At 42.2% G+C, this 22,575-nt stretch overlaps 2 protein-coding genes and 2 non-coding genes across 4 annotated transcripts in view; 2 read left to right on the forward strand and 2 right to left on the reverse strand.

The window, feature by feature from the left end:
• The window catches only part of LOC139657931 (uncharacterized), a 31,887-nt gene extending 24,037 nt beyond the window's left edge, over nucleotides 1-7,850 (reverse strand). The window contains exons 1-10 of the mRNA XM_071535925.1: nucleotides 7,172-7,850; nucleotides 6,288-6,402; nucleotides 5,814-5,944; nucleotides 5,473-5,678; nucleotides 2,812-3,009; nucleotides 2,390-2,518; nucleotides 2,026-2,214; nucleotides 1,714-1,887; nucleotides 892-1,051; nucleotides 287-423 (exon numbers count right to left, since the gene is read on the reverse strand). Coding sequence (XP_071392026.1) covers nucleotides 287-423; nucleotides 892-1,051; nucleotides 1,714-1,887; nucleotides 2,026-2,214; nucleotides 2,390-2,518; nucleotides 2,812-3,009; nucleotides 5,473-5,678; nucleotides 5,814-5,944; nucleotides 6,288-6,402; nucleotides 7,172-7,850 — 2,118 coding nt within the window. The remainder of the gene's footprint in view (nucleotides 1-286; nucleotides 424-891; nucleotides 1,052-1,713; nucleotides 1,888-2,025; nucleotides 2,215-2,389; nucleotides 2,519-2,811; nucleotides 3,010-5,472; nucleotides 5,679-5,813; nucleotides 5,945-6,287; nucleotides 6,403-7,171) is intronic.
• A 2,568-nt stretch (nucleotides 7,851-10,418) lies between these two features.
• LOC139657913 (gypsy retrotransposon integrase-like protein 1) lies at nucleotides 10,419-15,098 on the reverse strand. The gene is made up of 8 exons (XM_071535902.1): nucleotides 14,778-15,098; nucleotides 13,830-14,023; nucleotides 13,520-13,631; nucleotides 13,283-13,421; nucleotides 12,622-12,676; nucleotides 12,248-12,505; nucleotides 12,042-12,158; nucleotides 10,419-11,077 (listed from the first exon to the last, which is right to left on the reverse strand). The coding sequence occupies exons 1-8, from the start codon at nucleotides 14,944-14,946 to the stop codon at nucleotides 10,829-10,831; spliced, it is 1,293 nt and encodes a 430-aa protein (XP_071392003.1). The 5' UTR covers nucleotides 14,947-15,098; the 3' UTR covers nucleotides 10,419-10,828.
• A 3,630-nt stretch (nucleotides 15,099-18,728) lies between these two features.
• Nucleotides 18,729-18,800, forward strand: trnaa-ugc (transfer RNA alanine (anticodon UGC)). The gene has a single exon. It is a non-coding gene; the product is annotated as a tRNA-Ala (tRNA).
• Nucleotides 18,801-22,235: 3,435 nt separating this feature from the next.
• Nucleotides 22,236-22,317, forward strand: trnas-aga (transfer RNA serine (anticodon AGA)). The gene has a single exon. It is a non-coding gene; the product is annotated as a tRNA-Ser (tRNA).
• The last annotated feature ends 258 nt before the right edge of the window (nucleotides 22,318-22,575 follow it).

The following is a 22,575-nucleotide window of genomic DNA, read 5'->3' on the forward strand; positions in this document are numbered from 1 at the left end:
AAATAACAGACCGCTGTTTCACATGTAATCATATCACACCGCTGTCAAAGAGTCCAGTCCATTTTGTTGATTACTAATCAAACTAAATAGCAACACCTTGTGGCAAAAACAAGTTACTCTTTGGTTACTGCAGACAGTCCTGCCAGCCTTGTTTGTTTTGATGGATGCTCCCTTTCTTTTAACATTCAAGCCAGGTTTCTAAGTAGCTGCTCACCCTAATAGCAAGCAATGGTTACATCACATCTGTCTGGTAGTGGTAAATGTTAAAATAAGGCAGTTCACTTACAATGTGTTCACTTTCTGCATCCAGGGCGCTGGTGGCCTCGTCCAGGATAAGGACCCGTGGGTTGCGGATGAGAGCTCTTGCAATGGCCACCCTTTGTTTCTGCCCTTCTGACAGCTGGGTGCCCTTCTCTCCAACACCTGAGGAACAACAAGAGGAGGAATTGAACTGCATGACTCACCCCATAAACTACCAGCGTAGCATTGATCAATTATACAATAAATATGTAATCAATCAAACTGCATCATATCCATCATATCAGAGGGAGACGACACTGACTGGCTGATATACAATTTGTAATACATTTTTCAATATCAGCCCTATATATCAGCAGACTATCAGTCTAACCCTAATAATATGAAGTATCAAACTGATGTAAGCTACACAAGTCCTTTTTAGGGGAAAAAAACATAACTTAGCTTTCCTGGAACTAAAATAGATTTTTGTCTTTTCGTAGTTTGCTTTATGGTGATCACCGACTGGAGGTCCTAGTTTACTCACCTTTTTATTTACTACGATAACACTGGTTGACTTATGAAATAATTAAAAAAAAGACTAGCAATAAAATATCTTTTTCTCCAACCAGATCTACAAGGCCTCATATTTACCTGTGTCATAGCCTTTAGGGAGGGTGGTAATAAAATCGTGAGCATTAGCCTTGGTGGCAGCCTGCACCACAGTCTCCATAGGGACGTCAGTCAGGCCATAGCTGATGTTCTCCTCAACTGTCCGGGCAAACAGCACAGGCTCCTGGCCCACAAGAGCTACCTGCAAAAACACGGGAACAAATGGCTGGCTGTACAGTATGCGGCTCCACATTCAGGAGAAAGACCTGGGGTTCAGCTACCTGATGCCGCACGCACCTATATATTCAAACTTTGACATTGCCTACAAACGTTGTATATGCATGTTACTTGCAGTAATCTGCAAGTGTGAGCATAGTCATTGGCTCTGTGTTGTTACTTGCTGCCATGGTAAGGTTTTTAGCAAGTAGAGAAAACTATCTCAGGATTTTTGGAAATATTTCAGCTCCAATTCCTGTGATGTTACCATGCTATGCAGGCTGCAGAAATGCCCATTTTAGAGGTAACTTAGTGAACAAAGTCAGTGTCTCCAGAAATCACCTTTCGAAAGCTCACTGAATATTACTTTTATCATATTCTGTACAGGGCCCTGTAGGTACCCATTGCTCATTTGGAATTTACGTAGTATTTCAATAAATACAAAAAGTATTTCTGCAGTACAGATTATTAGCAGTAGTAGCGGCAGTAGTATATACTGCTACAACTACTACTACTACTAATATTAGTAGTAGTAGCAATAGCAGCAGTAGCAACAGTAGCAGTAGCAGTAGTAGTAGTAGCAGTAGTAGTAGTGGTAGTTTAACCTTTACACTCCTTCCATGAAAATACCAACAAAGTGAGCCTGACCTTGGAGTGGAGGTAGTCGTGCTGGTAGGTGTCAACAGGCTTTCCATCCAGCAGCACTTGGCCTTGCTTGGGGGGGTAGAAGTTCTCCAGGAGACTCACACAGGAGCTCTTTCCACTGCCTGAAGGCCCCACCAGGGCCGTCACCTCTCCAGGCCGAAGAGTGAACGATACTCCCTGCAACACACACCGTGAGTTCATTTGCAGTGAGCTACCGTTGAAGGTTAGGGGTCAACTCACTTTCAATTCAGTCAATTCAGGAGGTGCTTTTTCCTCAAACTTCAAACAGTGGCAATTAGTTATCTTGCGACAAACCTTTAGTATATCAGTCTCAGGGTGTGTCGGATAAGAAAATGTGATGTCCTTAAATTCAACCAGGCCTGTGCATGTGTCTGGGGCCTCTTTGCCCTCAGCTGGGTGTTTGGGTTTCCTGTCCAGGTACTCAAAAACCTTCTCAGCAGCTCCCACTCCCTGCATGAGGCCCGTGTAGACAGATGAAATGTTCTGTAAGGTGGACCATGCAAGATATGGGCCAAGGGGATTAGTCTCATTCTCACTCTCACAAATAGCCTGATAATGTGATCACCGTCCATCATACAGATCCTAAACTGTAATACCAATGGGGGAGATTTGTCGTGCAATAAAAAAAAAAGAAAATAAAACAACACAGGTTAAATACCTCAAGACAGTCTCCCAGTTCCAGCTCATATATGATAAAAGCTAAAAAGGTACCACCACTCATCTGACCAGTGACCATGAGGTGACCGCCATAGTAGAGGATAGCGACTTGAAGAACAAGCTCTGAGATCTGGAAAACACACACAAATCCTATTCATGTTCATACTGCAACATACAGGGATGTGGTGGAGACTAAATTCACCTAAACTCAATTTACTCACCTTTTTAATTGCAGAATAGTTTACCCAATCATCTTGTTAGGCTGACATCAATCTTTACCATGGAAATTCATAGTAAACATCATAGTAAGTAGTATCAAACTGCTACAAGTTATATAAAGATAAATAAACTGAATGTTAGCAAAACAAATTGGGTTTCACTGGGTACAGTCTTGTCCCTCTAGTGGAGGCAACTGATACATACACAACTGGACCACATGTAGCAAGCATAGACTAGGGCTTGTTTTTTGTTGAGCTGGAACATGACCATGAGCCTGGCGTAGTAGCAGTCGGCCTCCCGATCCTCATTGGCAAAGCTCCGCACCGTCCTCATGGCTGAAATGGTTTCCTCTGCAACTTTGTTGGCCTCTGCAAGGGCTGTTTGCTCCGCTTTGGTCAGTTTCTGGAGATTAACCAACAATTTAGTTTAGTGTAGTTTCAATTTAAAAAATACACTGATATATCAGTCTAACCCTTGGTGTGTTTTAACCAGAATAGACTCTTAACCAGAATTGATTCTATTGTAACATTTTGATCAGATTCCACACAAATAAGCATAAATATGTTTTAATATTATGAATTACCTCCGAGCTCAAGCTAACAAACTACTGTAGCTATTCTTCTACTCGCTAGTTTAGTCTGACGTGGCAGCGAGATGAGTAAAGTAGCTTCCATGCGGACCAGGGACAAGTTGACTTTCAGTAGGAGCAGTTTGCATCCCTGCCTGTGCTCCTGCGGTTATACCACAGCCAAAAAGGATACCCACGACCCCTGTCAATACCCAACCCGGACTGTTGGGTAATGGCAGCTACTGGTGGCCCAGCCCAGTACTACATATTGGTGAGGTCAGACAATTTAGTGGTGGTAGCATCCATCAAGGGGGGGACCCAGTTTCTTACCCTGTTGTCATTAGCTTGCTACTTCTTTGGAGCAGGACCCACTTCCTGTCACTCAGGGCAACTCATTTCCCGGAGTCCGTAACACAGGGGTGGACCTGCTGTCCAGGGTCCCCAAGCGAGCGAATGGCGCCTCCACCACAAGGTGGTAGAGAAGCTCCCCCTACGGAGAGACTTACTCTCCCAGGGACAGGGGGAGGTTTGCCACCCACTTCCTGAGATGTGGGATTTATGGGCTTGGCCCCTGAGGGGTCCAACCTCATAGCGGAGGGTCTATCATTGAATATGACTGACACAATCCAGAGTGCAAGGGCTCCATCTAATAGGGGTCTGTATGCTTTTAAATGGAGGGCTTTGAGAAGTGGTGTCAAGGTAAAGGATATAATCCTTTCCCATGTACTATTGTGGGGATTTTGTCCTTCATACAGGAATTGGTGGATTCGGGGCTCTCCTACTCCACTATTGTATGACCTGGTCATACACTTCCCACAAAGATGTTTACCACCGCAGGCTGATTTCCAAGCCCCTGGTTCCTCCCCTTGGAACCTCCCTTTAGTATTGCATGCCTTATGTGGGGCTCATTCTGAACCTATTGAGACTGTAGATTTAAAGATCCTATCCTATAAGACAGCTCTTCTTTTGGCACTAGCATTGGCTAAACACGGTGAAGATCTCCATGTGTTGTCGGTTCAACCCCTCACGCATCCAGTTTTCACTTGATGGTAAAGCCAAGATGCACTCTAAGGCCTCTTATGTGCCCAAGACGCTAATGTCTCATGGCTCCATGGTCTTTGGGTTAGGGTTAGTTGGCTCCTTTTTCTCCTGCTCTGTTTGCATCTCCAGAGCAGCAGAGGATGCATGCACTGTGTCTGGTGCGCACCTTGCGGACCTATATTGCTCGAATGCAGTCAATCCGGTCATGTGAGCAACTGTTTGTTTGCTTTTCCAATCTAGTGAGAGTTAGAGCGTTGTCTAAGCAGCGCCTTTCCAACTGAATTGTGGTGGCTATCTCTCTGGCATACAGCAGCAAGGGGCAGGCTATGCCATCTGGCATACGCGCTCATTCTACAAGGGGTATGGGAACATCATGGGCCTTGTTCAAGGGTGTCACCATTGGTGACATTTGTGCGGCTCCCCACACTTTTGTGAGGTTTTTTATCGACTGGATGTCTCAACCCAGACCATGGCACATGGTGTCCTCTCTGCTGGGTCAAGGGGTATGGGCACCGATGGGAGCTCTTTTTACTGGTTCTATTGAGCTTTTGGTCTGACTGTGTGAGGGCACCCTCATTTGATTTGCTTGGGCTGTTCTGGGCGTGAGTGCATATCTCCCATAGCTGTGTTGTACTGAGTGAACTGACTGAAAGGGAACATATGGTTATGTATATAACCGCTGTTCCCTGAGGGAAGGAATGAGGTACAACAACAGTTAGCCCCTCGCAGCCTTTTTTCGGACTCAGTGAAGAACAGTATCAAATTGAAGGGGATGGGGAAGGTGGCGCGGTATATATAGCTAGGGGACAGGGCCTCCTGCATCACTATCCCCATCGGCCTATTAGAACAGGCGTGATTAAAGGGGTCTTCAGGTGGGTTTTGCAAGGACGCAATCTCCCATAGCTGTGTTGTACCTCATTCCCTTCTTTTGACAAACCAGTAGAACATTAGCTTTGTTTTTGCAAAAATTGTCGCACAACAGAATTCTAAACCTATCTTTACAGCTAACTCCTATTCCACTGGTGGTCTAAAGCAGTCTACAACAGTATTAAAATTCTTCCAATTGATTTCAGTAATATCATTTTGGCCAATTTGCAGATTGTGCTTGGCCACTGCTTGCATCACTGCTTGCAGCTATATTTATTATTATTATTTGAATATCTGCACAAAATATTGACTTTCAGCAGCTTCAACCCAAAAATACTGATATTGGTAAAAACCTGTATTGCTCAAACCCAAATTAAGATATGCATTACCTTGTAATACTCGCCATAGATGTTGGAAATGATGCCGATGAAAGGGAATCCCATGATGGTCACCAGTGTGAGCTTCCAGGACATCCCTAACATGAAGATGAAGTAGCCGGCACCCTTGACAAAGTTCTTCAGGAAGATGTTGACGTTCTGGGAGATGAGGTCACTCACCTGGGTGGTGTCAGCGGTCAGACGGGAGATAATGTCACCTATAGGGTGACACGATGGTTTAACATTATAATGAGAGCTCTTTTGTTATAAGACGGCTAGATGGATAATTTGATGCAGGTGTGAATGGCTTGATGGACAGATGGACGGATGGATGAATATTGTTAACACATTACCTGTGTGGTTCGCATCGAAAAAGCCAATCTCCTTCCTCATCAGAGATCTGAAAAGAAGGTTCCTGAGCCGAAGGTTTAATCTGGCAAACGTCAGGGTGAAGACTCCTCCACGCACCCCCGTTGCAAATGCACTGAGGAGAGAGCAAAACACTTTTTATAACATTTAAGTAATAATTTGCCACATTTTCATATAAATAAATGTCTGTTTTGCGGCTGTCTATCACTGACCGATATAACACAATAGTGATTCAACCTATAGCCAGTTCATGAAAGCTTTTACATTTTCTGTTCCAAACACCCGGTGTCTGGTAGGTCTTTCCTGGGAAAAAAAAATCATCCACGAAGTGATGCGTTTTATGTTTCTGAATATCTAAGTTAACTGGGTAGTTGCCATGAGCAGTGATAGCCACCATGGCTGAACAGACAAACAAAAGAGTGCCACCTACAGAAACTCCACTTTGTGGAGATACTCACCTGGCTAAGGCCATCACTGATAGTTTGACCAAGGGCTTAGTGAAGTACTCCATGCTCTGGTGAACCATAACGCCGTCTATGGCCTTTCCAGTGTAGTAAGGTATAAAGGCTTCACCTATGGAGGTGAGAGAGCAGAACATTAAGAGTAGGGGTGCCCAAATAGATTTAGCATGGAGGAACAAGGGCTAAAATCTAACGAGGACAGAACGCCTTGGGCCAAATATAATCCTATTGGAATGGATTATTTGAAAATGTAATGAGTTTCATAAAATTTCATAAAAGTTTCAAAATGCTTACTAAAATCCCTGGACAGTAAGACAAACATTTTTTCTCAAAATGACTCATGAAATTAAACCAAAACAGACTGAGCAGAGGGCAAGGCATTTTTTAGAGACAAACTGGATCTGCAGGCCACACTTTGCTTGCCAGCTTATGACTTGAGTTAATGTGTAACATCCTGAAAAACATTGCACCCATAAATGCAATAAATTGCACTCTTTAATCCTTTTACCTCTGTCCTTTGCTCTTATTCTATTGATTTAGTTTTTATTGTCTGTGGTCAAAGTTATAAGTAAGTTATATTATTAGAAAAACAAGACCCGATCATTTATCTCCTTCTTTGAGGTTCCTTGAAATGTTTAGCGATTAAGTTTGTTGTACTGTTTATTGTACTGTTGCACTCACTATTGCTCTGGATAAGAGCAACAGCTAAATGACTACAGTGTCAATGTAATTTGGTGTGAGTAAGACAGTCATAGCCTAGAGAATCAATGCTTCAAAGCATAATTGCCAAAGGGAGTGACGACCTATTACACAGGTCTCTTCCAATCATGTGTAATAAACAAGACTAAATTACATTATATGGCCATGTCAAGGACACTCACACACAGCGGAGATGAGGAGGAAGAGGAAGGCTACAAACAGCAGCCCGCCGTCTTTGCTGCAGTAGGCCAGCAGGCGTCCCAACGTGGCTCCTGAGTTGCTCTCCTTCTCCTGGCTCCCCTTCCTGCTCGACCTCCTCTTCTTCCCCACCTCTCGCTCCTCCTCGCCGGCCGTCTCCACCAGCCTCTCAGTCTCCTCAGAGCCTCCTCCTCCTCCTTCTTCTTCTCCACTGCTGCTGCTGGTGTTGGTCACCGAGTTGAGCTCCTTCCCCAGCAGCGTCCAGAGCAGCACGACTCCCAGAGAGGAGGCGCAGGTCCAGGAGAACAGGCTCAGGAACCAGGGCTGCTGGGTCAGAGCCTGCAGCTCGCTCAGCATCAGCAGCTTGGCCAGGGCATAGGTGATGATGGTCACGCAGATGAGGAGAATGAGGGTGGATAGTTCAGTGACCCTCCGCGGGCCGTCCTCCTTGTTCCACGACACCCCTATGGAGGCTCCCAGCAGGAGGGAGGCTCGGACCAGCACGGTTCCCCACAGGTCCAGGACCGACTGGAGGATGTTAAAGTTCAGGGCGTCCTCTCTGAATACAGTGAAGTGTGATCCGTGTGTGTACAGGACAGTGGTGACGGCAACATCCACCAAGATGTATAACAAGGTGCAGCTTACAGCTACCTTGATGCCCATGATGATTATCAAGCTAGAATCACTTGGAAGAAGTTACAGTAAGATATTACCAGTGCCAAGCAGACCAAAATCTTCTTTAAAAAATGACTTCTGGTCAGAGCTTTCAAAATAAAACCCTTGTTGATGAACAAGTTTTTCATCAAGAAATACCATATTACAACAAAGTAGGTTTTGGATCTATTTAACAGCTAGTTTCACTTCATATTTAATGCAATGATTCCACTGAGCACTACATATGTTTTAGGGGTTGGTTCTCTGTGTTCAGAAGACTGAACCACCATGGTACAACGGTCAGGTTCTATAAAAAATGTACCACAGTCCAGATCGATGCATCAAAGTTTATTTAAATGGATGTTGTATAGGCCTATATGTCTGTGTGGTTCTGCAATACAAATCAGGAAAACTGAATACAATAATGAATAAACACAACAATCAACCTCAATCAAATTCAAGATTAAATTCAAATATTCACAAATATTTACAAGTGCACATTACTACAGGTACCTGAGGAATTATTAATAGCCTATTGAATCAGGTTAAACTGTCACTTACCTACAAAGATACTGTTTAGATTACAAACTAACCAAAATAACACCAGCTATATTATTATACTTATTATAACTGCCAAAGCTGATTAATGAGTACAGCTGATATATCTAAACACCAGTTTAGTGCATCAAACAGGATCCTATTTAAAATCTTTTAAACAACTTTTAAAAGCCTAAAAGATTATGAAAAGACTGGGCATACACTAAAGTCGTAATCATACACAGCTGGGCAGTGAGGTGAAGTGGCAGCTGAAAGGAGGGGAGTAGTGGATCATGGGAAACTGAGTTCTAGGGTGAGTAACTCTTTTCTACAATATGATCCCGTTTGCTCTCTACACCCCGGTATAAAATGTTCTTACTTGGTTTTCCAAAGTAAGAACATTTTCTTTTATCTTGAATGAAAAATCGTATTCCGTCCGGTCTTCTCCTCTGGCTAACTTGACGTAGCTAAAGTGAATATGCTAGTTCTAGTATAAAGTTAAAGACCTATTTATGGTTTAACTAATTGCTCTGCACTATAACTAAATGTCCAATGGTAACTACGTATAGTGCCAGTCTCATTTCATTCCATCATCATGTATTACCGTGGATGAAGAAGATGTATTGCGTCAGGTTGCATAGTGTATCAAATCCATTGTCCATGTATACACAGGTAAAATACATGGTTAATACTACATGGTTAGCAGACCGCATCCACGTCTCAAACTAGGCTACGTCAAGTATGAATCAATCGACAGCGGCTACAGTACAGCAGAGGTTAGTAGACTGGACCAAAGATCGTCTATGTTTCGTAAGATAAACGACTCTTTAGAGTCTCTGCATTTGCGAAATCGCACCATCTCCTGCTATATACCTGCAAAAGATTGTTGTGGTGTGAGTGTGGGTCAATTCAGTTACGCTACAAGTAAAAGTGGATGATAAGGAAGATGTGTATTTACATGTAGGTTACTGTGACACAGAAAATGTTCTTGTCTTTAGCCCCAGCTCCTTTGACCCTTTGTTTCTCTTAATTGCTGCAGATACTTCAAGAGTTCAGCCTCCTCTTTGGGCCAGACACAGCTGCCAAACTGCTTGAGAGTGGCATACTTCTTACAAAGGGAAGAATACGAATCACTGGGAATCACTGGCCATTAAAGGCATTGAGCCTGTCAAAACAAAAATATTAACTGATGTTGAAAATGGTGATTTGATTTCAGATTTTCATATTGATATGTCAAGTGAAATAAGTGTCACAACTTTAAACGTTGAACATGAAGGTGTTGTCATGTAACTGATTATGGAATTTCAAATGCAGATCTTGTATCTCTGCTTCAGATTCGCTGCAACAAACAAGCACACCCACATTTAGGATACATCTATTCTAAAATAGGAGTTGTGTTAAAAATACTGTTCTTTGGTGTTAACAGGTTTGTGTGTGTGTGTGTGTGTGTGTGTGAGTGTGAGCCTTGGTGAGGTGAACAGTGAAGCCCACTGATTGCTTTAAACTGCTGATTCTCTGCATTGTGCTGTGAACTGACACAGAAGGTGAAAGATTGGTATTGCCAGTGTTGAGGATAAAGCATTACTGTAATTTGGAGTTGTGCAATAACATTACTATTAATAAGCATTGTTGGAGAAGCTACCTTGAATGTCTGCTTTTACAAGTCACCAGTTGTATGTAACTTTCTACATATTCACTCAAGACACCTGTCTGCCAGAAGCTACAACCTGGACCTAAACATTCTGGTTCTCAGCAGCAAAGCATGAGAGTCAAAAGTTGTATCCATGACTTGGTGGCAGCAGTGAGCGGCTGGACACAGTGTGAGTGTATTGTCCAGGCATGCCTTCACAGGATGAAAGAAGAAGTCTCCTGGTCTGCGCATCGCCAAATGACAAACATGACATTATGTTTGCATATTAAGCGTATACGAAATTGATTTTGATCAAATGAGGACTTTCAAGTGCCTCAGCATCTCATTTTTCTAATTGGTCATGTGATGAGAAGATGCAGCAAGGTCACACAAATGAAACAATACCTTTATTGAAAAGTATTAGATAAAAAAAAAAATCTATTGCACTCTGTATCACAAAGTGAAACCAAATAACTTAACTTAAGTGTTATGGGAAACAACATTTTTTCTTTAGAAGTAGGCAAACACAAAAAAGCACAACAGTAGATGTGGTTCAGTACTCCCGTGTCTTTGGCCAGAAGACTCAGTTTCTATGCCTAATGTACATCCGTCTACAAACAACACAGCAGGCCGTTACAGAGGAAGCTTCCGCACGACCAAACTGAGTGATGGCTGCCACTCATCATCACACTTGTGTCGCCCATACTTGGACTTCCATCTTTCATCCAAGATTTCAGGCAGCTTATGACAACACGTGGTAGCGCTCCACCGATGTGGCCGCTGAATTATTTTCAAACTGTCCCGTTCGCAGATGAAGTCCTCAGTGGACATCAGACACCGCCAAGGGGTATTCTAATTCAGTCTTTACGTCTTCTGAGCCTCTTTGCTCGGTGGCCAGCACCGTCTCGACCGGGAAAGACAAATACAAGCTCTCTTTCAGTTTTTTCGGGGAAGGCGACTCTCCCGAGCCGAACATGGAATCTGGGAAGGTGATGGAGGCCATGTTGTGGGACCTGCGCTTGGCGTTCTTCTTCTCCTGTTTGTAGGCCGCGTTCATGTTGGCTATCACCTGGAAATGGGACGCACACATTCAAATGGGATACAAACAAAATTGTGAAAAGAAACAAAATGAAATCCAATGTAAAAAAAACAAACATTTGAGCTGCCTAATGTCCTACCATAATCACAATATTTTAAACATAACCATTTATATGATAATGAGGACAATAATTAAGCTACTTAATGCATTCCTTAGCAACTTTTTATGTAAACATACTTTTCTTCACATAAGGGAGTTAATATAAAATCTGTATCTTAAAGTTATACTAGTTTCAAAAAAAACATTTTTTAATCATTAGTTAATGATTGAATTATGCAGCAAAGTGGCCCTAATCAGATCATCTACTCTATAGGCAGTATGTACGTGTGGTGTACATCATGTATTGTTCTTGAGTTATTGCGTTTACAAGACTGTGTCTACACACACAGGCAGACACACAGTTGCCACCATGACGACATCACGTCCCGCATACCATGTACCATAGTGGCAGGACATAAAAAAAACAACAAGGCAACAGTTAAAATATCACCCTCCATGAATGATGCAGACACCCTCTGGGCCAATCAGTAACAAGCTATAAAAATGTGAAAAAGGTCAAAGTTTCAAGTCTGTTATGCAACAATGCAAATACATTTTTGTTAGGCCTTTTGCATTGCCTGCTTGATCCAGTCAGCCGGTCAGTAAATGAATGAAAAGGCCTTTTTCAAGAAAAGAGTGAGGATAGCTGGATATGTGCACCACACTTAATGGCATCCCAACTTGTAAAATTTGACCTGTAATTGTAGCGCCCCCCTTGGGCCAATCGGTGTAATTTTGAAGATGCAAAAAATGTAGTGGTGAGATGCATCATTCCTGCAAGTTTCAGTTAGAAATCAGTGGTGTCTGAGTTATCGCATGAGACGGATGAAGAAACTAACAACCCCTATCACCACCATCCGTTTTCATTGTAGGAGACAAAGAAAATCGGTATTACCAGCTGCTTGACAGAGGTCTGTTGCTCCTGCATTATGGTCATATATGTAGTGGCCTTTTCCTTTGTGGAATACAGATCCTGCTCTTCGTCGTCATAATTGAGCAGGCTGAGTTTAGTCTAGATGAAAGAAAATGAAAATCAGTAACCGAAAACCAAATCGCACCGTTAGAAATGGCACATTCCTTCCTTCAAATTGCAGAAGTTACCTCATTGGGTAAATTAGCTTTCCTGTTGAACATGAGGGAGTAAGGAGTGAACTTGGTTGTAGGGTTGGTGGAGGTTCTGAACAGAAACAACACGGGGTCCAGGAAGTCGTCCCACTCGGCCTGTTTCTCCGTCACCATCTGCGCTACGGCTTCCTTCAGTATAGCGCTGGTGCAGTCGTGCAGCGGGTTGAGCTGAGGCTGGTCCAGAGGAGAGACCTTCTGCACGATGCTCCACCTCTCACACAGCAGCTTTGTCACCTGGAACACATCCAGGAAAATGCTCACGAAAACATCGACCCACGACAGAGCTACAATCCATCCTCTGATCCTGTTTTTTTTTTATATATATATAAGCCATGTGATCGACATCTCACCTCATCGCAGAAGTCAACATTCTGTGTGCAAACTATTGTTTTAGGCGCTCCATACCTGATTGAACAGAGAACAGATTGAGTTCAATTAATATTTCAATTGAATTCAATTAATAAGACATCTGCTAATTTTGTGGGCATCAACGGGGGTTAGACCGATACATATCGGGCCGATACTGGCCTTTTATTAAAAATCCGACATTGGCCAGTCAGTGTCGTCCATTGATGATGGAGGTTTCTCCCTGACCACAGGTAATCAATATGTTATATATGATATTTTTTTTATATCAGATGATTGACCAGAGAAATCATTCCAGTGTGATGTGGGAGGATTTTACTCAGCAGTCTGTAAAACCAAAACTGCAGTGAAACCTGCCTCAGCTGCTAACCCACCTGAAACAATTTCATTAGTCAGGGTTTCAATGGAGAGTTTTAGTGTTGCATGGTCTAAAAGCTGTTTCATCTGTTTCCACCCTGACAAGAATAAAATTCTGGGGGAAATACTGAATAGTTGTCATTTTGTGGATTTTTCTGAGGCATGGAAATGGTCAGATTTGAAGATACTGAATACAAAATATTGGCAGCTTCAACCCGAAAATCATATCGGTCAAACCCTAGTATCAACCTTGGTGTGACTAAGCATGCTGTTGTGGGGTGTTTCTACCTGTATATGCATTTGGAAATGCATCTTGCCACAGAGAGAGCGTCTGTCTTTTGAACTGGGAAGGCCTCCACCCACTTACTAAAGTAATCGATGAGGACTGTAACATTAGTGTTGCCTTGCTGGGTTTCTGGGAAGGGCCCTGGAGAGAAGACAAAAACAAACAACAGGTCTCAAACTGGGGCAAAAACGTACAGCGCACACAAATGTCATCTTTTTAAACGTCACTGAGGTACAAACCTATTATGTCAATCCCTACAATATCCCAAGGTGCGTCCACTTTGATAGGCCGAACAGTCCTTGCCAGGTTTTTGTTCCTCTCTGTGTGTTGACAGGTCTCACATACTTTTATCTGAAACAGAGAGCAAAAACAGTTCATGCAAAGGTTAGAAATCATCAGTGTACTCCATTCTATTATCAGACCCCCCATTCTATTGTCTTGATAAAGGAAAAAAAACTTTGAGGAGTCAGCTGCTTACTCTTTACACAAAATAAACATCAATATCTCCCTGTGGTTAACCAAACACTCAATGTGAAAAGATCTACTTACCCAATCCACCACGTCCTTGACGATACCCAGCCAGTAGTACTTGCTCTGGATCCTGTGGACGGTCTTCTTCTGGCCCAGGTGATGACCGATGTCATTGAAGTGGCAGTCGAGGAAAATCTGCCTCTTCCTCTCAGCCTCAATCACCACCTCTCTCTTCTCTTCTTTCTTAGGTCCCACATAGTACAGCCTGCCCTCTTGGACACAGAAAGAATAAAGCAAGGGACATGCTGTGAGACACTTGACAGCAAGAGTTTCTCAGCTAACTTCTTACAGATGGGTGGTGGTCGCCGGGTTGTATCCCCCCGAAACTGTGGGTGGGGGGGGAAGTGAATGACTAATACTCCCCCCTCCCTCAAAAACTTAGCCCCCAACTGCTCCAGTAGTGCTGCTCCGTGGGGGACAGTAGACTGTTGTGAAGAGCTAGCACCCCCAACACATTCTGGTTTCCCTAGGGGAGAGAAGGTTACGCCAAACTCCATTCAAAAACCTATTAATTTAATGTTGCCTTGCTTATTTGCAAAGGTACACACCTTCTCTTCAATTCGGCATACATTTAATTTACCAAGCAGCACTTATTACAGTAAAATTTCAACTTTTAGAAGGCTTCGCCTGTTCCAGTCTTCTTCCCTCAAAAATACACTGTGGAGGCAGGGAGATAGCAAGCTTGTAAGAGTTTACATTTTATTGAAATAAAGTCCTGCTTGTTGAACCACTCTTGTGCCGAATTTCTCAGTGGTTCCTAATGTATCGTTAAAGAGCTTACGTTATGTTCTACGAGGTGTGTGCACTTGCCGATAAGCAAGGCAACGTTATATTGGCAGATTTTTGAACGGAGTTTTGAGTCATGTGCTTTCTATTCAAGACAGAGCGGAACGTTACAAGAGCTTGAAGAGTGCAATACATGCTGTCGACTTTCCTTGATAATTAAAGGTTTAAATAGGCCCTTACCTTCAATGATGAATTTCTGGGCGTATCTTTTGAGGTTCTTCTTTCGTATAGGATTCACTGTCTGAGGAAAGCATCCTTTCGCCACAAAAGTGTAAATATCACCGAGTTTATTGGAGCTTGATTCAACCACCTCCTCCTCGGCTACTTGCAGCGACTCCACACTTAACATTTCAGCTTGCAGTCTTCACAAACGAGCAAAATTAACAACGGCAACGGCAAACCTCATTAAACACATACACGCTGATTTGGAGTGTGTATTCACATAAAAACAAGACACGGCAGCCTCTCAAGGGTCATGTCTAGAGGGTATGAGGAGTGTGATTTATATCAGTCTGAACAGAGGGTATCCGCATTTTGTTGAAGTGACGTCACACTCGCTTGCACCGGTTTGTACTGTTGACTACTTCTTCTTTTGCTTCTAATTCTTCTTCTTGCAGCATTTGTCGCAGTTTAGACGTTTCAAGGCGTATTACTGCCCTCCACTGGCCAATGCGAAACCCAGTTCTACCCCTGGTGCTGTACAGCCTCGCTTTATATCCAGTCAGTGGCATGCAAAAACTGCGCACTACTTCTTTCAGTTTTAAAAGAAAATGAAGGAACTTAATAATAGAATAATAACAATTTAACTATGTATCTCCTTTCTTCCGACATAGATATTGCTCTTTTTAACTGACCCTTGAATCGAAAAGTCAAGCCTCCCTCCTTTCTCATCTCATTTTAGTGCAGGATATGCGCGAGATCTAATCGCTACTGATCCCGGCTGGATGACGTCTAGGGGTGACGGATCACTATCTTGCTGCCCTGGCTCTATGGCTACCGTCATTGATCACTATCTCGCTACCCTGGCGCCAGGACGACCTCAATCACAATCGGATCACAATCTTGCCTCACTATACAACCCAGGGGTTGTAGTTTGCTTCATCTCAAATTGCATCTTGCATCCCTTTCAAAGAAAAACAATCTATGTTTAATGGATTACTACTACTCCTTTTTAATTTCCTACCCCTTTTCCCAACATCATTCTTTCTCCTGATCCAATCACCACCTACAATCCCCTGAGCTATGCACAGTCTGAAATGCTTTCACACACACACACAGCCTATTAACCTTTTCTTTATTACCGACAGCCTCAACTTCACCATCAAGCAAAACTGGAATAACAGGCCTCTTGTATTTCCCAGACATTCATTCTGCCTTCAGTCTTTTGTACAGGATGCAAGGTAATTTATGGGATAGGAAAAAACATTTTTCTACTTTACAAATGTATTATCATGTCTATTTTTTCCTGATTTTTCTCTAATTTTAGCTTTTTTTATGAGTAGTTTTAAGCCTCTATAGGCTTCTTCTGATAATCAAATGAAACAGTGTGAAAATGGAAACTCATTCTGTGGTTGAACTGTTCATCACTCTGCACAATTTCCTGTAAGTCTCAGTCAACACAGTCTTTATTCCACCAGCCAACAATTCAAGTCTAAGCACTCTCCTTCAGAAATATGGTATTAAACAGGGTTGGGGCCTTTCATGAATTGAATTGAGAATGCATGGTAAATTCCAATTCAATTCCTGGAGTTGGACTTGTGTGTTTCTCTTGATATAAATACTGTCTGTCATTCTCGCTCTGTAGTCCCATTCCCACTCTTGGCAGCAGCCATAACTTTAAGGCCTCAAACTCCCTCGTCCTTGACTCTCGCCTCCCTAATCCCCAAATGTGTGTGAACCCCAAAAGTATATTTGTCCTGCTCTATTTACAGAATGTGCAAAAGTGTGAGAATAAACACAGAAAAAATGTCAAACTGTAAGCAATGTAACACAGCCACCCTAGTAAGGATTGCACAGTGAGAGATTTAGGGCACAGACATGTTTTAGGTGATAGTGCCACTGTATCCACTTATGTAGCCTATGTATGTATTTATTCAGGTTAACTGGCATACAGTACCTTCCAAGGTGTATTTTTGTTAACTCTATGCTATTCCCACCTTGTCACTGCCTGAGTCTTGGGCTATTTTGGCCATTTTTGAATACTTCTGATTTTGACTTTATATGCCACATTAAAAATGTTTACCATGCCAATGTTTGGTATCTTTTTTTTCCACACATCCACACCTGCCAGTTATTTTTCACTTTGACATACTGTATCAACATATTGGACCCAAAAACACAAAATCGGATCGGACACAAACATGCTCAATGAAGCATTTTAAAGGTTGCAAATGTAAACACAGGTTGCAAATGTGAACATATAAAGGCAAAATTGAGATAAAATGAAACTATACACAACAGAAAGCAGGTGTGGCCATATGCATTTTTTTTTTTATCTGTGTCACTCTTCAAAACAGTTTCTGTCCACAATGACACAGAGGGCTATATCACAGGCCTTGCATTTCCAGGGTGTGAGGTTCTTTTTTTTGTCCACTTGGTGGCAGCGTTGGCAGATCCTTGTGTGGCTTTCTCTCTGGCATCTGTAGCCTTGGCAATTGCAAGAGGAACATGGTCAGTGCTCCTGTTGATGGGAACTCCTGTCTTGTCCGCTCCACACAGCTGGGGCATCAGTTCAACCAAGAAGTTCTTGTGTGTCATGTGCTGTACCTGTTTTGTGTTGCTGATCTCACAGTGCAGGATGTAGGCATTTGTTGTTGCAATGTCCACAAAGTGCAGGAACAGGGTACGAAACCAGCGAGCAGTTCTGAGGTGGGTGGAGTAATACTGGATGAGTTGGTCTGATAGGTCAACCCCACCCATGTTCTTATTGTAGGCAATGATGGAAGTGGGGCAATTGATGGTGTAGCCATTGCTTGATTCAGCCTACACAAAAAGCTTGATCCCCCACTTGGTTGGTTTGTCCTTCATATATTGGGTCATGCCAGTTTTCACCTTAGTTGCCACCATTCTCTCATCAACAGCCAATTCCCTCCTTGGGTGGTAATGAGCCTTGCAGGCATTGCCAATGTCATCAATAAGAGGCCTGATTCTGAACAGCTTATCATGGTGCGGTGTTCCCTTCTTCTTGTCATTTTTGACATCCTCCTCTGGATCACTGAGGTGGATGTTCCATAATAAAGCTCTGAATCTGTCTCTTGTCATGACAGTGGCTGGAAACGGCACAGACAAGATGTGGTTGTGTTTCCAGTAGTCTTGGAGACTTGGCAGCGATACCAACGCTGTGTATAAGAGGAGACCAAGGAATTTGTAAAGTTCCTCAACTTCAGTGTTAGTCCATTTGTATTTCGTGCCCATTTCCTGGTTTTTAGCTGCATGTTTGTTGGTATTTTTGCAGAGTGTGCTCATTGTACCCATGGAGAAAATAACTGGAAAAGATCCAGCACATGCAGGCTTTTTCATTTTTTATATTTTGCAGTAACTTAAAGTAATACTCTAATTCTACTTTAAATGCAACACATCTGGGGATTTTTTTAGACCATTTACATGAATATAAAATTTTCCAAATAAAATAATAAGATTTAACAAAAAATCATATTCCTATCTAATATTTCATCATATATTATCAAAATATCCTTGCAGGTCAGGTATGGTGTCTGTCTGTACAGTCTGTCCATACTGTAACAGCAGGTTACAGTATGATGTTAAGTTATTTGGTTTCACTTTGTGATACAGAGTGCAATAGATTTGTTTTTTTAAATCTAATACTTTCAATAAAGGTATTGTTTCATTTGTGTAACCTTGCTGCATCTTGTCATCACATGACCAATCAGAAAAATTAGATGCTGAGGCGCTTGAAAGTCCTCATCATGTCCACTAGTGATGCGCTGGTCAGCTGTGGAGTGACCCGAACCCGCCCGCAGCCCGCCCCGCTGTTGACTACTGCATGGCCAACCTGCTAGGCTACTATAGGCTAACAAAGAGGCCTTTTTGATAGTAGTAACCCAAGGTTTTCCATAGGCAAGGCTGAGGAGATTGCTTACTTGTTTATTCAGTCCTTCTTGAGAGAAGCAGGGGGATGTAGCTCAGTGGTAGAGCGCATGCTTTGCATGTATGAGGCCCTGGGTTCAATCCCTGGCATCTCCAAGAGGTTTTGTGTTGAAGAAGACAAGTCCTGTAGGAGACCAAACAAGTACAGTGACCATGTTGACATGCAACCTGGTGATTTGCTGATACAACACTGTACAGTACATTAGAGGAGTTTGTACACAAGAGAAAGTAAACTGACCTTATAAATCATTTATACACAACAAGGGATTTCTACATAGTCTAATTTTAAGGCAGATATTTCTCTTCTCTATGTTTTCCATTCTCTATAGAGGCCTGTTACATCATTGATCATTTTCTACTATGATAAATTCTACTCTGCATGTGACCTTGAACAAAGCAAACAAAGATAAACACAGAGCCCTAACCCCAAATTTAGCATTTTCTTTTTCAAGCAAAGACAAAAAAAACAAAAACAAAACTAAAGTCCTCAGAAGTGTTTATTTTGTTTGGACGTGTGAGGATCTTTGGGTTTTGAAAAGATGTCTCTTCCTCTATCATCCTCCCTGTGTTTTCTTTATGTTCCAGTGCAGACCGGTCTAGAGTGAACCATCAGCTCTCTGTCAGTGTGAAGAACAGAAAGGCAGCAGTCAGACTGGGAGAACTGGGAGAGCACTAAGACTATTCTACTGAACTCTGAGCCTCCACACCAGAGCAGGTAGGGAGAGAATGAAGTTATATCTTATTTTATTGATAATGAGAAAAATTTGAATGTTGATGTACAAATGAGCTCTAAGGCTCATTTTTTCCTGTGTGTCGGGGGTCAGAGAGGTTCGCATGACGGACTAAAAATCTGTTGTGTTCCCTCGTAGGTTTAAATCCAGCTGACAACACTGGGCTGTGTAAAGTTACAGAGCTTCAGATCACTGTGTAAAATTGCAAATTGTGATTTGAGGGCTTTCTGTGCCTAATTCTACTACACAGGCTAAACTACCTTGTGTTTGCCAGTGTGAAGCCAATGAAATATAGAGCAACAAGAGATCCATACTCATAACACAACATGTCTAGAAGCCAAAAGAGTGCTTTAGAAGATTTGATGAATCATCACTCTGTCACCAATCAACGAGCTGACAAAAGTGGTGGTACTGTGGTCCTGAACACCAGCAAATATATTGTAAATATCAGTCATGTTGGGGGATGAAATGTGTTATACGAAATTAACTTTTGACCCCACATCCAATTACAAAATCGAAATCAATCAGATTCTCAATGTGGGTTTACAAAGCAAATGGCTTTCAGACCAGGATTTTAGTTAATTTTTTCTCTTTGATAAAGATTACTACTCTCAAATACACAGTACGGCTATGGGGACTCCATTAGCCCCCAGCTATGCTAATCTATTCATGGGAAAATTTGAACTAGATTATATTTATGAAACTAACCCATATAGAAGTTCTATGAAATACTGGACAAGATATATTGATGATTGTTTTATGATATGGAATGATTCAGAGACTAAACTGTGGGAATTTATAAATTATATCAACTCTAAATGACCATCTATATCTTTTACAGTTGAGAAGAGCCCAGAAGCTATTAATTTCTTGGATGTCCTAGTCTCAAAGAAAGGCAATTCAATGCTCAGTACCACTGTATATAGAAAACCTGCTGCCAAAAACACTGTTCTGTCAGCTAACAGCTACCACCCACTGCCATTAAAGAAGGGGCTACCTGTTAGACAACTGCATAGACTTCATCGTATGTGGCACAGAAGAATACATCAATCAGAGTCTCTGACTGAACGCTTCCACACTCTGAAGGATGGTTCAATGATGCCAAACAAAAAGTCAAAGGTCTTCATAGAAATGATCTGCTAAATAAAACTCAGAGAAAGCAGAAAAAGCCATTCTGTCAACTATGTCATGACCTACGATGACTGCTCTAGAAATATCAGATCTATCGTAAACAAGACACTTCTGATACCTCTCTGAATTCAGTCTTTCAGAATCCTCCTCTATTCACCTATAAAAGAGCAAGGAATCTGGCTGACATGCTAGTAAGGCCCTCTAAAAATACGAACATAAATCCTCTAGAAAACGAGGTGACATTACCTCACCTGTTGCAAGACACTTCATAGAAAAGAATCATTCTGTTAAAGAGCTTCAATGTATGGCGATAGAGAAAGTAATGCCAGCCTGCAGAGGAGGTGACTTTGATAAGAAACTACTCCAGAGGGAGGCCTTCTGGATATATAGACTTTGTTCTGTGTCACCAGGGGCCTCAGTGAGGACTTAGACCTTACTTCATTCCTATAGACCAGTAGTCGATTTGTACACAAATTTCAAGGGGGATGGTGGGGTCCTTATGGAGACAAACAATTTGATAGTGGCGACAGCATAGAGAGAAGGGGACCAGCTGTTTACCCTTTTGTTTATATTGTAACAGCACAAAGGTAATGCTATATTCAAAAGACATGCAAGTTAGGGATGTTAGGTATCAGATACTCCTACCAATGCCCTGAACCAAGGCACTGTTCTCAGAATTGGAGTTGGCCCCTGCATTGCAGTAATCAAAGTAGGAGCCACTGCACAAAATACAGCAATAGTAGCACTGTAAACACCTTTGTGCTCTAAATCCTGTGATCCTTAGTCAAATTTTATTTGGGGTTACGTGAGAACGACACACAAAGGGCTTCCTCCCTTTGACGGTGACTACCTGCCACTTGAACAACAAAATTCAAACTAGGTTAATCTTGACTTCCCATTTATTTTGTTGCCTGGCAACATCTTCTTAAAAATGATTAAATATCAATAATAAGTGGCTTACGCATTTCTTGATTAAATGATATCTTTGTGCCATAAAGAGGGATGAAAGGGGGATGGCAGTGTTACAAAGGGGATGGTTTTTGACAATTTTTATTTCAAGGGGGATGACATCCCCTCGCATCCCTCCTCAAATCAGTTACTGCTATAGACCATTGTGCATGTACTTTGCCATTGTATTTGGACTGTAGACAGCCCTATAGGGTCATGACGGCCCTGCCTGATGTTTTCTATAATGGCTGCTTGTGGATTCCAATGTACCAACATGTCTTATCATCTATATGATGTAAATATATATATATATACACATAACCTGAATGTATTTGTGTCTATGAGTGATCTCACAGATTTATGAACGGCCCTGCCTGATATCCTCTGCTGTGTCTATGACAACCTATCTACTCAAGTGATCACCTCTCACAGATTGGCCAGCAGGTCTACCTGAATGCAGCTGGGCCTATCTGTATAAAAGATGGTGCGGTTACTAAGATTGAGCCTGCACACTGAAGAAGGCACTAGTCGAAACGTCTGTGCATGATTTCCCTTCTGCATTTATAAAAATGTAAAAAATATATATATAATAAGAACATAAAAGGAAAATGTATTTCTTCTTTGAGTGTGAACCACATTCTCCACTGAAGATCCAGACTCCAGAAAGAAGTGGTTCATCATGATAACACTCAGCTATGTGTTGAAGTTGACTGCAGTGTGAGTTGTCATGGCCGAGTGGTTAAGGCGATGGGCTAGAAATCCATTGGGGTTTCCCCGCGCAGGTTCAAATCCTGCTGACAACGCTTGACTGTTTGCATTAATAATGCTGCATGATGGAATGTTTAGTGATTGGTTACCAGTGATAACTACAGGAAATGCTCCATGTTGGGAGGACTGACAATAAAATAGGACACAGTGACTTTGAAACCTATTCCCCCCGAATGAAAAACTGTTCCTCTGCACTTGCTGTGTGAAACACATCAAGCTTAACATCCGTAATGCCAAGTTTGTTTCTCCTATCTATCTCCTATATGCGAGGTGGGGTCGCAAGATGATTTATA

Source organism: Centroberyx affinis, unplaced genomic scaffold, assembly GCF_046629955.1.
Source record: "Centroberyx affinis isolate AG114_WGS23_722 - 3 ecotype Tasmania unplaced genomic scaffold, CSIRO-AGI_Caff_v1 ptg000182l_1, whole genome shotgun sequence".
NCBI classification, from domain to species: Eukaryota; Metazoa; Chordata; class Actinopteri; order Beryciformes; family Berycidae; genus Centroberyx; species Centroberyx affinis.

Excerpts from the sequence above, each read along its gene's own strand:
- LOC139657913 (XM_071535902.1), bottom strand. The coding sequence starts at position 14,946 with ATGTTAAGTGTGGAGTCGCTGCAAGTAGCCGAGGAGGAGGTGGTTGAA. Across the intron at positions 13,422-13,519 it reads TGTAGGGATTGACATAATAG|GGCCCTTCCCAGAAACCCAG; the intron begins GTTTGTACCTCA and ends TCTTCTCTCCAG. Across the intron at positions 12,159-12,247 it reads AAGCTAATTTACCCAATGAG|ACTAAACTCAGCCTGCTCAA; the intron begins GTAACTTCTGCA and ends TCTTTCATCTAG.